The sequence below is a fragment of the Gavialis gangeticus genome, unplaced genomic scaffold (assembly GCF_001723915.1).
Source record: "Gavialis gangeticus isolate Ggan-Ray unplaced genomic scaffold, GavGan_comp1, whole genome shotgun sequence".
Classification (NCBI taxonomy): domain Eukaryota; kingdom Metazoa; phylum Chordata; order Crocodylia; family Gavialidae; genus Gavialis; species Gavialis gangeticus.
In genome coordinates, this window is record NW_017729018.1 from 7561556 (window position 1) to 7575709 (window position 14154).

The following is a 14154-nucleotide window of genomic DNA, read 5'->3' on the forward strand; positions in this document are numbered from 1 at the left end:
CCGCTTTGGCTCCATAATTGACACATAGTGCAGCTCCAAAGCCAAAAGCCTTTGCCCCCTGGACGCAAGAAGGAGATCTAGGTACTGTTTAGCACTTTCTGTGAGAGTCAGGCCAAAAGCAGGACCCCAAACTGAATGCTCCTTGCTTTTGGAGAGATGTGAAATCCAAATCCAGACTCCATTTCTGGACGGTGTTTAGCTTTGTGTTCAACCCTTCCAACACGATGGGGCCAAGACCCCTAAAAACCAATGCCCGCGGATTTCCTGCAGCAAAGGGCAGCAGTGTGCACCCACCCAGGCACTCCCCACCCGCCGCTGCATCGTCTCAGTGACAGCGAGCTCATTTTTAAGACTCGTCTTTTCTTGTTTCTTGGAGGTCAGGTTGCCAAACTTTTCCAGGACTCGAGTCTGGGCAATATTGTCAATATTCTCGTGACCCGACTAATCCTTCTCACCGAGGATCAGGTAAAATTTGGGGGGAGCTTCTGGGTCTTTGCCAGCCCAGCACACCTGAACAGCGTGGCGGTTCTTCCGTCACACTTCTGAGCGTGTTGTATCCCTGCATGTTAAAGCACGAAGCCGTGGCTGAGCAGCCCAGGCATAACCAAGTCGAGCGGCTAGGCACAGCCCGGTGCGCTGCTCCACAGAGCAGGTTCTCCCGGGTGCAAGATGCTTGCCAACTTGCTAAATGTACCGAGTCCCCTTAGAGAAAAGGGACCTGCTGTGTTAAGAAGCAACCCAGGATTCACCAGCCACAGCTGAACGTGCCACAGTATCTCTGTGGTCTTGATTCCTCCTGCACCACCTCACTCAATGGGAGAGGGAAGTGGATCTCCGGCTGATCTGGGAGAAGGTGTTGCTGGTTCACCATGTCATGGCCTCTTTGGGGACATAATGGGACTGCTTCCCTTCCAGCCCACTTTGGAGATTAACCACCACGCCGGGAAGTCCCTGGACAGCTTCTGCAAGTGGCAGAAATCAATCGTGAACCGGAACGGCAATGGAAACGCTATCCCCGAGAACGGCATCGCCAGCCACGACACGGCAGTGCTGATCACCAGGTAAGGCCCTGCCGCTCGCTGAGCATGCATGTGCTGAAGAATTAACTGGGGCTCTGATGTAGGTGCTTCCCCCGAGTCCCCTCACCCCACATCCCCATTCATACACAAAACCATCTCACCCGGGTATGGTGGTGCTTTAAATTCACACGGGTCAGTCCAGCTGGGGCTGCAGCCTGTGTGAGGTTTGCCCCCAGGCTGGTAACTCAGCCGCACACTTTGCAGGGAGGACGCACACTAAAATACCTCCAGTGCTTTCCCACAGCTCCCCTTGGAGGCCCAGAAAGACAAACGCATTCTCCTGCATGTTACTGGAAAAGACTCATAAACTGGCTCGGTTTATCGTTACACTGGCAAACGCGCAATATATCCATCCCCCTGAGGTCCTTGGGGATGCCCATAAGGAACTCAAGCATGGTTTGCACTCCAGGACTCGGCTACCCTGGGTGTCAATGGTCTGAGCTAACGCTGCGTTGAACACTTAACCCAGACTTGCAAACGCATGTGCCATGAGCGCTAGACTCTTGAAAGGAGGCAAATGAGGGCGGCTTGCGTGACGGCGAGTGCTGTGCCATGCACGGAGGAGGGAACCAATGCAATTAAGCTGCAGCGACAGGCAGAGAGAGTCGGGTAGAGGATAGGCGCCGTGCACCATGCAGTTCTTTGAGCATCAGCATGTCCCTGTGTATCAAAATCAGTGGGATATAAGCACATGCTCAAGTGCATTACTGCATTGGGGCTGGCCTGGCCTGCCTGTGAAAGTATGCTGACAGTGCAGATATGGGACTTACACAGGATGCAAACAGCAGAGTGCATTGGACGGAGTCGCACCAAGGGATGGGAACTGGAAGAACTGTTTGGGGCCCAAGACTGGAACGACCCTGGCGCTGGCGGGGAGATTTAAAGAGCGCTGGCATGGATGCACGACGCCGGCCCTCCACCAGCTTGAGCCTTTCGCTGAGCATGTGAGCGCTGCATTGTAACGGAGGCGCCGAGGCCTCTGGGAGTCGTCAGCATGGCTATGCTTTGCACCTTTTTTGCCCCCTCGAGGAAAAGGGGAAGGCTGTAAAATTCAAGCAGCAGACGAGGGAGTCTCCAAGTGGGAGCTGGCTCCCTTTGGCTTCCCGCACGCTGCGCGCTCGCTCCAGTTCCCTTCAGCTGCAAGAGCTGCACGAAACCTGGCTCATGTCAGAAGGGCTTGTGAAATTTTTACAGGGTGGAGGGAGGAGCCAGCGAAAGGCCCCATCGGCCTCGGCTTCACCCTTCCAGGACTGCAGCGTCTGTTTTCCCTTCCCTCGCCCCGCACGTGTGGTGTACAAACGCTGACTCCGAATTCCTCGGCTTCCCACCAGATGTTTCAACTAACCCTAAGCAACTCCTCGGCCCCGCGCTCCTGGAGCCAGCTCCAGCGCCAGGCCTTGGAAGGGGCACATCCGGCCCTGTCTCTGATAAATTCCCCGTCTCCCGATAACATCTTGCTGAGCTGTGGGTTTTTTGCTCTTTCAGAGACGTGTCAAATCACAACCTCAGAAGGCTTGCAGGGAGTCGGCTCGCAACAAAGCAACAAATGCTTTTCACTCGCTCGGTTCCCTGGTAGGGGGTGAGGGGGTTTGCAGCGAGCAAGAGGCCGAAAGGACAGGAGCCCTTTTCTAGGAACATTGCTCTTAACCCACTATGGCTATAAGTTTCACGGGCTGAGAGAAGCAGCCCGGCTTAATGACGGGACCTGGGCCCCTTCACAGCACAGGCAGATGCACAAACTTCTTCCGCGGGGCTCAATCCCGGCTAACGATCTTCATCAATCCTTGTTAATTATCTTTGCATGTTTCATATGCATCTAAGCCCTGACCAGCACCGCACCTGCTGTTTTACTCCTGGCCTTTGTATACGGCACAGCTTGTGCATCTCAATCCAGCCCCACCTTTGCACTCGCTCCTGGTACCCTGCTGATAGCTGGCAGCACCCTGGGCTGTTGCAGCTAGACATGCACTGCCCGCGTGAGCTATAGCATCCGATGGTAGAGATCATCATGGCAAAGAAACAAATGTTTGGGTGAGTGTGTCAGGGAAGGGGCAAAGAAAGGGATGTGGGCGTCAGGGGCAAGTATTCGGATTTGCCCGAGTGAACCCGAACTTCGCTCTGTGGCCTTAGCTGTTGCCTAGCGAGACTGAAACAGCTGCTGCGTCCCACTGTAGAGAGGGCTGCATCTCATCTGGGGACTGGAGTTTCCCTGATTGCTGTCCTTTAATCTTTATGTGCCAGTAACTAAAGCTGTGTAAATAACCCCTATTTTGGTGTGTCAGCTGAACTGGGAAGCTGGGAGGAAAAAAACCCCTATTTTGGGTCAACCCAGGGCTAGATCTTGTGAAATTTTTCATTGACTAGCAAAGTCAAAGAAACTTCATTTTGCTTTTTGTCAGGCTTTTTAAATAATGTTAAAGTGCATTTCAGTATGAAACCCCCTTTAAAACTGGAACGTTTCCCATTGTGTGAGGGATGCTCCCCAGCCAGCCCTACTTGCACACACTAAACCCCCCAAAAGGCAGCAGTGAAGCTGCTTGGAGACGGCCCCTGCAGTCACTCTTAAGCCCACCAAGGAGAGGGGACGTGGTGTAGGCATACTCAAAGTGACCCCAAAACTGCGGTCTCTTGGCAGGGCTTCTGTTGTTCTGTAGACAAGCCCTTAATTAAGCAAGGGCCCAAGTCACAAATTTTAGATGTGGAGCCAACCCGCATGTGTCTTCCTGTCTGCAGCTTCAGTTGAGGGCTCTCTTTGATATCTCTCTGTATTGCCCTGTGCCTCAAGTAAGAAAATCCTCAGAGAAGATTTATTCCCCCCCATTTGAGCCCTGTGAATATACGATTCTTTAGCTCGGGCCAGCTTTGAAAAATAAAAAGAAATTGGTCCAGAGCCACTGACAACAAAGCATTTTTACTATTTGCAGCAAGGTGGGAAATCAAAGAAAGTTTCCTCCCAGGTCAAAGGAAACGCCTTGTTTCATAGTCAAATGGTGCTAATGGCTCTTTTTTAAAAATAAAATTGAAGGGAAGTTCAAAACAAAAGGTCATTTTTAAACAGAAAATTGAAAAATGTCATTTTGACTGTGGTTTTTGGATTCTGGGTTTTTTAAAATTTTCTACAGGAATATTTTTGTTGAAGCCAAATTGGGTTCCTGAACACCTTTGGTGTCATCAAATCTGCATCTCTTTTGTCAGAAAAAAGTTTTGGCTAATAAAGATCTCCCACTTTTACTCACCGTGCCTTGATGACCTCTGGATTTGAGCTCAGCCTGACTAATGGAGGAAGTCAGGCCTCCATAGGGCAAACACGCTGCTCCCTGCTGCCAGCTCCTCTGGTACTGCAATGTTTGCCAGGCATCTCAGCAGATCTTAGCTGGTGTAAAATAGTCAAAAGTGGCCATGATTGTAGATATCCCCTTTGTCAAGTGGCCCACCAAAACCTGGTTAACTGAGACAATGATTTTTAAAGCGTTAGCCTCGCATCAGTTTTCCCATCTGTAAAATGGGGCACACGGAAAAATAATGAAGATAAGACCATTAATGTACGCGAAGCTCTTGGACCCTGATATGATGGGGGCTATTCAGATGCCTCATAGGGAGAGGCATAGGCTGGGGACCAAAGTACCATGGGTAATATGTGGTATAGCTGGAGTGAGGCATTGTGGTTGGGCAGCTATATCACTGACTGCTTGGTAGCTTCTTTCTTTCTTTCCATCTCCGCATTGTTTTGTTGAGTGAAACAAAAAGGGACTGTTCCTTCTGGAGGCACCTTTCGGGTATGTAGCACCCATGATCTCCTGCCCACTCAAAGCCCCATGCTATGACTCCTGGGATGACCAAAACTCCCTAGATAATACTGGCACAGCACTTAGCTGCACGACTATAAATATATCTGAAAAACCTGTACTCACCAGCCCCAGGGAAAAACTCCAGGGAAGTTAAAATACTTTTGCAGTTAGCAAATAATGATGCTTTCCTCTGGGAGGAAACCAAACCATCTAACGAAAGGGCGCTTTCCCAGACTACACAGGCTTTGGGGCTCGCTGATGCCTCTTCTTTTCTTTTCTCTCTTTTCTTTCAGATACGATATTTGCATCTACAAGAATAAGCCGTGTGGCACTTTAGGTACGTGGTCGTCCCGCTCCGGAATCTGTGGTGGTCATCATACGTTGCTCCCATATAGCGCACCAGTGATCTCAAGGCCAGTTTCAGAGGTTAGGTGTCTAGCAAGGTGGTCCAGAATTGCATGGGCTGTGGCTGGTGGTCTCCTGCCTCATCACTCGAGTATTTTCTGCCATGGTGGCATGACGGCAGGTTGTTGGGTGGTGTGTTGGAGAAGCTTCCCCTCCTGGTTCCCATGCGGTGCTCGCCCTGCAGATACATGAAGAATTTAGTTTTCTCGATATAGCAATGAATCCGATCACTTAAAATACCATCTGAGCCTTGCCTGCCTTTTTTTTTTCCGCTTGGCCCCTACTACTGACAGTGCATTCTCTGTGCATAGGACTTCAAGAATTTGCTGTCATGAGCTCAGGGATGTTTCTGGGTTGTTGAACAAGATAAATGAAGTCAGGGCTGATTCTGAGTAGTGCTGGCACCAGCCAAAGCCCCTGGGCCAGACTCTAGGATCTGCACTTTGTATCACTGCAGCAAGCTGGATAGGACCTCAGTGCTGGCCCTTTATAGGCAGTTCTTCAAGCCAGGCTTTGGATCCAAGGTTTTGGTGTGGGCCTTTCTCAAGTTCCAGGAAGAGCCAACCCCATCCCGGGAATGTCAGCACTTGTGTGACCAGAACCATTTCCTCTCTGTGGAGACAATCTGGGATTAAGATGAGACTTGGCATTTCCAAGCCTTCCTCCAGCTGCCAGTCATCTTGCTGCAAGTGCTTTCACTGGCGGCACGGAGGGTAATGGGAGGCTCAGATGCCAAAGCCCGTAAAACCACTGTCCCATCCTGCTCTGAGGCCTGATTCAAAGCCCACTGAGATCAGTAGGCAAAGTCAGGACAGTAACACGAGGTTAAGGCTCACAATGAATAGTGAGCTTTAAGCCCATTGCTGAGCCCTGAAACACGGCCCTTTTCTGTGCATCATTGCACACATCTGCAAACTCTCCATGCTAATGGCAGCTGCCTTTCCTAGGGCTGGCCCCGGTCGGAGGAATGTGCGAGCGAGAGAGAAGCTGCAGCATCAATGAGGACATTGGCCTGGCAACGGCCTTCACCATTGCCCATGAGATTGGCCACACGTGAGTTTTGCTCCCTGAAGAATCCTTTTAGGTATCCCTTAAAGGGAAAAAAAACATGCCTATTTTGGCTATACTTATTGGTAACAAGCTCTACAATCCTATTGAAAAAAGAGCATTTTGTCATCATAAAGATCCAGAAACTGCCATGCCAGATTGGACCAGTGATCTGTCCAGTCTGATATTCCCCATCCTTGCCCAGCCAGATCACATCAAAGTCCAGCTGGCCCCGATGCCTGCTCTACCAGATCCCACCAGTGATGCTTGTGATCTGATGTCTTGCTTCCTTGCACATACGGGCCAGAAAATGGACCATGCAGTCCAATGTCCTGTTTCCAGTGCTCAGAGCTTCAGAGTAAGACAAAAAGCCTAATGTATCTGAACAAACTATAGCGCATGGAAGGGAAATTTCTCCTTGGCCTTCATTGATAATTGTCCTGTGCCCTGAAGCCTGAGGAGCAATAGTACCTTGACATTTTAGCCTTCTTTGGGACAAGAGCTTTTACTGATGGTGTTTGTGCAGCACCTAGCACAACAGTTCCAGTTAAGACCCGTTGCTCCACATGCAGTATGCCTCAACCTAAATATTAAGTAATAATAATTCATACATGTCTTCAACCCAGTAGGTCCTCATTTGTAATCCTGCTCAGCTGTGCACCTCAGTAAAAAAAAAAAGTGGGATCATGTGTATTTAGGTAGGCTAAGCTAAAAACAGCCCAGCCTTGTGTTCTGGCTTTTTAGCTGCCACTTCCATAGATCAGAAAGGGATTTTTGCCCGACACACAACTTCGTATGGTTGGCCTGAGCGTCGGGCAGGGAACGGCAGGGAGGTGGGAGGCTGGGAACAACTGGGGGGCAGGTCAGAAGAAAAGGAGGTGCCCAGAAGAGGCAGCAACATCTGGATGGTGACACCCTAAAGTCTCCCTCTCACTGAGCCAGAGTTCCTCCATCACCGCCGTACCCCTTGGGGTGCATTGAAGCCTTAGGAGACGGGCCAGACCCAATATCCCATCACACGCTGGCCTTCCCCGGTTGCAGTCTGAGGACACCCAGGAGGGACATCAAGTGCAACTCATGTCTTTGTTGTCTTTGTGATGTTCTCTAGATTCGGCATGAACCACGATGGGGTCGGCAACAGCTGTGGCTCTCGTGGGCAGGAAACAGCCAAGCTCATGGCTGCTCACATCACCATGAAGACCAACCCCTTTGTATGGTCCACATGCAGCAGGGATTATATTACCAGCTTCCTGGAGTAAGAAACCCCTCTAGTTATGCTCTCCCTTTCCCCTACAGCTGAGATCCTCCTCCAGCCTCTACTACTGATTTACAAGGAAGGGAAAACCAAGGAGATTGCCCCACATGCACACACCCCATGCACAATCTGTTCCCTGGCTCCCAGCCCCCAGATCCTCCCCAGCCACGAACCTGCTCTCCTTCCTCCTCCTCCCTTTTTCCACTGCTTGCATTATCATCTGCTAAAGACACTAACCTCCTGATTTACCCTGTCCCACAGTGTGGAGACCTTAGCAACACTTCCAGGAGCTTCACCAAGAAATCAGTGGCTCCTTGAGATGTCTGAAAGGAGTCCAGGGCAGTCAGGAAGCAGGGAGCAGAGTTTATGTAGTGGGGAAAGGTGCGCTGGAGACTGGATTCCTCTCTTTATCCAGGACAGGCTTCCCCATCCATTGCAGGATCAATTTTAAGGTGCCCCTAAACAACTTGGGAAGAGATGTTCAGAGACACCACTGAGATTTAGGAGCGGAAGTCCTAGGCCTTTCAGAAGGGCTGTACTCCTACACCACGGAGCTGTTTTTGAAACTCGTCCTGCCATAGCAGGACACTAGGAACAGGAGGACTGGGTCTCTCTCTGTGTCATCTTCAGCCTTTCCATCAAGAAGGGACTGCTCTGGACCAATTGTGAAAGGGCTTTTATTTTTTTGGTGGGATCTGGGTGCTTGTGTCTACTCAAAAGACTAGGTCCAGCTTAAATATAAGCCAAAGAGGAGCAAACAGTGTGTTGGGATCTTCAGGCGCAGGTCCCGTCTTGGAGTGGCCCCAGGGTTGCAGCCCAGTTGGAAAAGAGGTAACTCAGCCCCTCGCCCTGTAATTGTTGAGGGGTGTTGCAAATGCAAACTTTATTCTCGGATCCCGAGGCCTTGAGCTTTCCCTCCGTTCCAGCGAGCTTGGCCGGGACCTGGGGCTTGCCGTGAAATTCCAGGTCTGGCAGCTCATGTTTGGCTGCAGCAGAAACCTCTCCTTTTGACCCCTGCACCCACAACATAGCAAAGCGCATTCCTCCTGCAGCACTGGGAGACTGTTGCAGCAACTTCTGTTGTCCTCACGTAACCCTGCAAGGTCTCGGCTGGGTTGGCAGAGAGCGGTGAATTTACAGTGCGCTCCTTTACCGTACGTTCTCTCCGCCCTCGCTTAACTCCGTAAGCTGGAGATGCTCCCCTGTGCCAATGATCTCACTTGCTGCGAGGCTTTGGGACTTAGGGCTCTGGGAGTGATGGCAGGGGCTTTAATTTAAGGAAAGGGTATGGCTGCAAGGGGCGGGGGGGGGTCAAGGAGAGGGCAGGGGAGGAATCGTTCTTGCAAAACTTGGATGATCCAATTAAGACCTGGCAAATAGGAGAGGCCGGGAAGAGTGAGGGGTTTCCATATTCAGCACCTCCAGCTATCGTTCATCATTACACTTATGTGGCCCTACAGTCACTCCGGACAAAGAGGTTTGCAAGGGCAGCTGCTTCTTCTCCCTCCGGGCACATGAGGAAGAGGTCTAGTTCTCAGTGCCCTCAGACCGGCTCCATCCAGCCATGCATTGTCCAATAATCCCAGTATCCAAAGGGCTTCTTCACTGGTGGAAAGTGCTGGTGATAGGACACAAAACTTTTAGGCCAGGGCTTCAGATCTTGTGGGCACTGGGACCACTTGTGTCCCTGAAATGAAGCCTGTGCTCCAAGTGCTTTGCTGTATCTGGACCATAATACTCAGATCTCAGAACACTGTAATAAGATTGATCAAACCCCAGAAACAGTCCTGTGTGGTGGACAGTGTAATCTCCCTTGTACAGACAGAGGAAAAGAATCCCAAAAGGGCCTTTGGGAGGGGGCACCTAACTCCCTTAGGCATTTGAAAATCCCTTCCAGAGTTTCAGATCGGTGTTGCCAGACTTGGGCTCCTAAACATACACTATGTGGATGTGCACCCCTGTGATTGGTGAAGGCTCAGCACTGTAACATGGACTTAAAGCCCAAACATGGAGTTAGGTGCCCAGCTTTAGGTCCCCAGTTAGCATATGTTGCCCAACATGGATTTGGCCATGGTCATCTGGGATGTCACAGAGAGACAGATCCCTTTCTCCAAGGCACAGCCTTATATTTTGGACCCCAAACTAACCTCCCTGACTCTTTCTCCTGCCTTTTCCCTGCTACCTGGGGGCCCACGTGAAGTGAGCTCATCCGTTCAGCCTGTATAATGCATAGAACTGAAACCCCAGAATCACGTGGCTCCAGAGCTAAGCAGGAGCCTGCAATGCAGGCCCAGAGTTTGACCTAACCCTAGTGTCAGTCAGGTAAGGAGAAGGTTGAATCCCTCGCTCCCTCTGTCTAGTATCTCTACGCCCCGTTGGTGTAGTTTAGCCCCTCACTGAAACCTCAAAGGAGCCCTTTCCCAAGTCCAGAAAGGCACCGTTCATTTGCTTTCCATTTTATTTCATTTTCATGGCAGTATTGGCATTTCCCAGCTGCCCAGCATGGGGCACGGAGGTACTGAGAGACCTCGGGAAAGCATACCCCACTTACATCCCTTGCTCCAAATATAGCAAGGCTTCTCAATGCTTAGCTCCGGGTTGCTAGCAGTTCAGCTGACACTCGCTCCCAGCCCCTGGTCACGACCCTCCTGTTCATCTACAAGAGTTTCCCATTAGTGATTCTTTGTCTTTTCCCCCCTCCAGCTCAGGGATGGGATTATGCCTGAACAATGCTCCTCCCAAGCAAGACTTCATCTACCCAACCGTGGCTCCAGGGCAGGCCTACGATGCAGATGAGCAGTGCAGTTTCCAGTACGGAGTTAAATCTCGCCAGTGTAAATACGGGGTAGAGAGCCTTCCTGCTTTACTATTGGTTCCAAGGGAGTGGAGGGCAGGGCTGCGCAGGGCGAAGGGCTTGGGCCACTGGTGCATTTCTTTTGCCACCCACAATGCTTTGCTGGCTTGCTTAAAATGAAAGGCACTCGCACTGCCGCCGTGAGCTTTGCCTCGTTCCTCGAGGGCCAGGCCAGGTCTGCAGATCCGCTCGGCTCGGTTTCCATCGGCTCCGCCTGATGGGAGGCGTTCGATTCATTCCCATACCATCCCGGCTCCCTGGGGATCAAAGGGGTGTAGAGGGAAACCAGGCTGCAAGCTACTCATCCGACGCCCTCTTCAGTTGATGGGTGGAGGCAGGGAGGTGTTATAGCAGTCGTGGCCTATTTAAATTCCCGGCCCATGCATAATCCTAAAGAAAACCTCTCCAGTGGGCATGCTACCTCGGTGAGGCTGTTTCCGAATATCTGCCTGGCTCAGGTGAGACTGTCCCAAGGGACGTGCTCTTGAGCCCCTTCTTCCCACATGGGGAGTAAAATGTAGGGCCTGAAGCCAAATTATGAGCTCTGCTCACCACTGGTGGGTCTGTGGAACAGCAAAGCCAGGTTAGAAAAGGCGACCCACCAGAAGGATGAGCCCCAGACATGGATTTCCAGTGCAAAGCCAAAGTCCACTGAAGCCAACGGAGTTGCTCTCAGTTTACAGGACCAGCCTGGCCCTTCGCCCGCAGAGCCCCATAGGTGCGGTTCCCCTGCAGCAACTACCATCCCGAGCGTGATTTGCTACTAATGGCTTCTGAGTCCACCGGCAACTCCCGCAAGTTCATTCTGCTTAAAAGTCAAAGCGGGGTTGTTTTCCCTGGCAGCGCTTCCAGCTCGCCCTGGAGCTCGGACACCCTGCGGGATTCTCTCTGCTTCTGACGGCATCAGCAACAGAAGAGCGCCTGAAACCTGAATTTTATTGGTCACTTTATCAAATGCCTGAGGCAGAACCGTTTCCTGCTCGTGCTCTTAATACTACATTGGATCTGTCAGTTTGGTAGGGCTGCAAGAGAGTATCATCCATTATCTGGGACCCATCGGGAGGTAGCCTTGGCCTCTTGAACCCAGCAGAGAAAGGCAGAGCAAGAACCAACACCCAGAAGCTGAAGCCAGGCGCATTCGAGTGAGAAAAGGCATGCTAGTGACAGCGCTTCACCCTTACAACAAACTACTTGGACAGTAGGAGCCCAGATGCTGTAGTGTATAACATAATAAGTTGCATGGAAAGATCATCTTTGTGGTATGCCCTCAGCGACTCCTGTGAAATCCCGTGCCCCTCTATGAGCTGCTGCACAGGGGGAGCTGGGGAGCTTAGCAAGCAATTTGCTCTGTGCCAAGCATGAAGGTATAGACTCCATTCCCCTCCCATTCCAGTGTTAGCTCGACACGGCTAATAGGAAGGAAGAAGGGAAGACACCCATTTCAATAGGCAAAGATGATGCCCTTCTGCCAATCTAAGCCCCAGTCATGTGGATTTGCCAAGGGAGGTTGGTGCTCGCATCCCACTGAGAAGCAGCCAGAGTCCAGTGCCCTGCTCCTTCCCACCGGCTAGAGAGCGCCAGCGGGGAGCGGGGTTCCTGAATCACGCTGCGGACTCCTTTTCTTAATCAGAGCATCCTCTCCTTGCACCTCATTATGGTAACTACAGTAATAATGCACACACCTTGGCTCCCTTTTGATACTAACCCAGAGGATTCCCAGTCACTGAGTCAAGAGTGTTTCACGCAAGGCTCGGTGGCTATTTAGGACCAGGCTTCAGAGGGGCCAAAGACTCCCACCCTGAAAAGCTAAAGCAAGTCAGAAAGGGATGCTGAACAGCCTGCTGCCTGATGGAGGGTACGTGGCCCGCAAGGCCACTGCTTTGGGCTCTAAGGGCAGGCTAGAGCCAGAGGACAGAAAGTTGCTGCCTTGTTGCATAGCAGCAGTGCTGGGCCAGTGGCGGAGTGTGCAATGCTGATGATTTGCCATGTTACCTGGCTGAACTTAGGATCGTGGCCAGCCTGCCTAAGCATGCGATATGCATAGCAGGAGGCCGTAATCCTCCAGGCCGTGTGTCTCTGGAGAAGCCCTAACTGTAGTGTCACGATACTAGATCCTACCACCCGCGTCCCCTGTAAGTGTGCGCTGCTTTTGATTCTTCCTACTACTCCTCAGTGCCTGATCATCTTTGTAACTGCAAGAGCTGCCCAAGCTGCTGTCCCTCACTGTGCAACAGGACAATGCAGAAGGATCCTGCTTTGATAAGTCTGTGATGTAGAGATGAGAGCAAAGACCCAGCTAGGAGAAGGGAGCCTTTTCTGTCTTACAAGCCATGCTCTATAGCCCTGCACACTGGATGTCTCTGACATACCTCAGCTGAGCTCAGAGGGCTGCAGCCCTTCAGAGCCTGTTCTCCCATCTCAACATTTCCTCCATAGACAAAAAAACCCCCTATCTTTCTATTTTTAATACCCAGTTTAATTCCCAGGGAGTCATTTTCTGCATAAGAGTTCAGGATTCAAACAGGCTTGCTCTAATACAAAAGGATCATGATGACAATCTGGCAGCCAGCTTGGCTGTGGATGCTAGACACTGCCTTGCAGTTTGCAGGTGATGAAATCTGGACTTTGGATGATTTAGGGGGCAAGCAAGCTCCCAGGCTCTGCATGTTCTGATTTAGCATCTGCAACAGATTTGCAGCATCTCTGTGATGAGGCTGGCTCTTGGGTGCGTTTTAAATTGCCTGAGAGAAGAAAAGACACAGCTGAGGGAAATTGTTGTTGCCTGGAGCTCATTAGAGGTCAGGGTGAAATTGCACTGAAGGACGTGGAACTCAGATAGAGCCTCTTGGAAGGAGGAGAGGAATGTCAGGGCCCTTTCTGGCCAAATGGCACTCAACGCAGCACTTGGTGAGAGATGAAGAAGCAAGACATCTTCCCTCTTCCCCAGTCCTGGAGCTGGTGCAGCAGCTAGCATAATTTTGAGCATCCTAAAAGCAGCTCTAAATGCAACCACCGACAATGTGTCCTTTAGGACTATGTTGCCAGCTGGTGATTGCTGTAGCACAAGGATTCTTTGTTGGGTCTCTTCCATCCCAATGCATCTCCTAAATGTGTGGGTGAGGCCAGAGAGAGAGGGCATAAAGCTGCTGCCTGTGCCAGCTTTTGCCCTCCAGCATGCTGCTGCCTCTCTGGGGGTCACCAGTTGCCCTGGAAAAACCCAACTTGACCTGAGTGACACACAGGAGCTGTGATCAGATCTCTGTATTTATCGTTCCTAACTACAACCCAAAGAAGGAGCCAGTCCCCTGACTATAAGGGTAAGACTGGGTTACCCTTGGACTTATTCAGATCTCCTGGGATATGTGTTCTCTGGTCAAAATGGAAATCTGGGGTGCGGGGAGCCAGTTTTGATGCACTCATATCATTTCGGTACCTTGAAAGCAGGGGTAAATTTTAGGAAACTCTTCCCTTGGCCCACCTCCTCATCTGAATGCCTGATCAATGCAGGCTGGATGCCAAGAGATGCTGAGCTCTTATCAATAAGTAGGCTGCGAGAGCAAAGCATCTCTCAGGACGTGGGCCCATCTTTGTGTTGCTTCCCTGCCTAAAATGCGCCAAGTCCTAGACCAGGGGTGGGCAAAATGTGGCCCGCAGGCGGGATGCGGCCCACCAGGCCAGTCTGTCTGGCCCACGGGGCCCCTAAAAATGTCGGAAATGAATATTTAG

General features: G+C 51.2%; 1 protein-coding gene across 3 annotated transcripts in view; it reads left to right on the forward strand.

Moving 5' to 3' along the window:
- ADAMTS10 (ADAM metallopeptidase with thrombospondin type 1 motif 10) overlaps positions 1-14154 on the forward strand; it is a 79973-nt gene that overhangs the window by 28350 nt on the left and 37469 nt on the right. For all 3 annotated transcript variants that reach the window (XM_019513350.1, XM_019513353.1, XM_019513351.1), the window contains exons 5-10: positions 382-465; positions 916-1061; positions 5161-5204; positions 6220-6325; positions 7428-7574; positions 10278-10419. In XM_019513350.1, coding sequence (XP_019368895.1) covers positions 382-465; positions 916-1061; positions 5161-5204; positions 6220-6325; positions 7428-7574; positions 10278-10419 — 669 coding nt within the window. The remainder of the gene's footprint in view (positions 1-381; positions 466-915; positions 1062-5160; positions 5205-6219; positions 6326-7427; positions 7575-10277; positions 10420-14154) is intronic.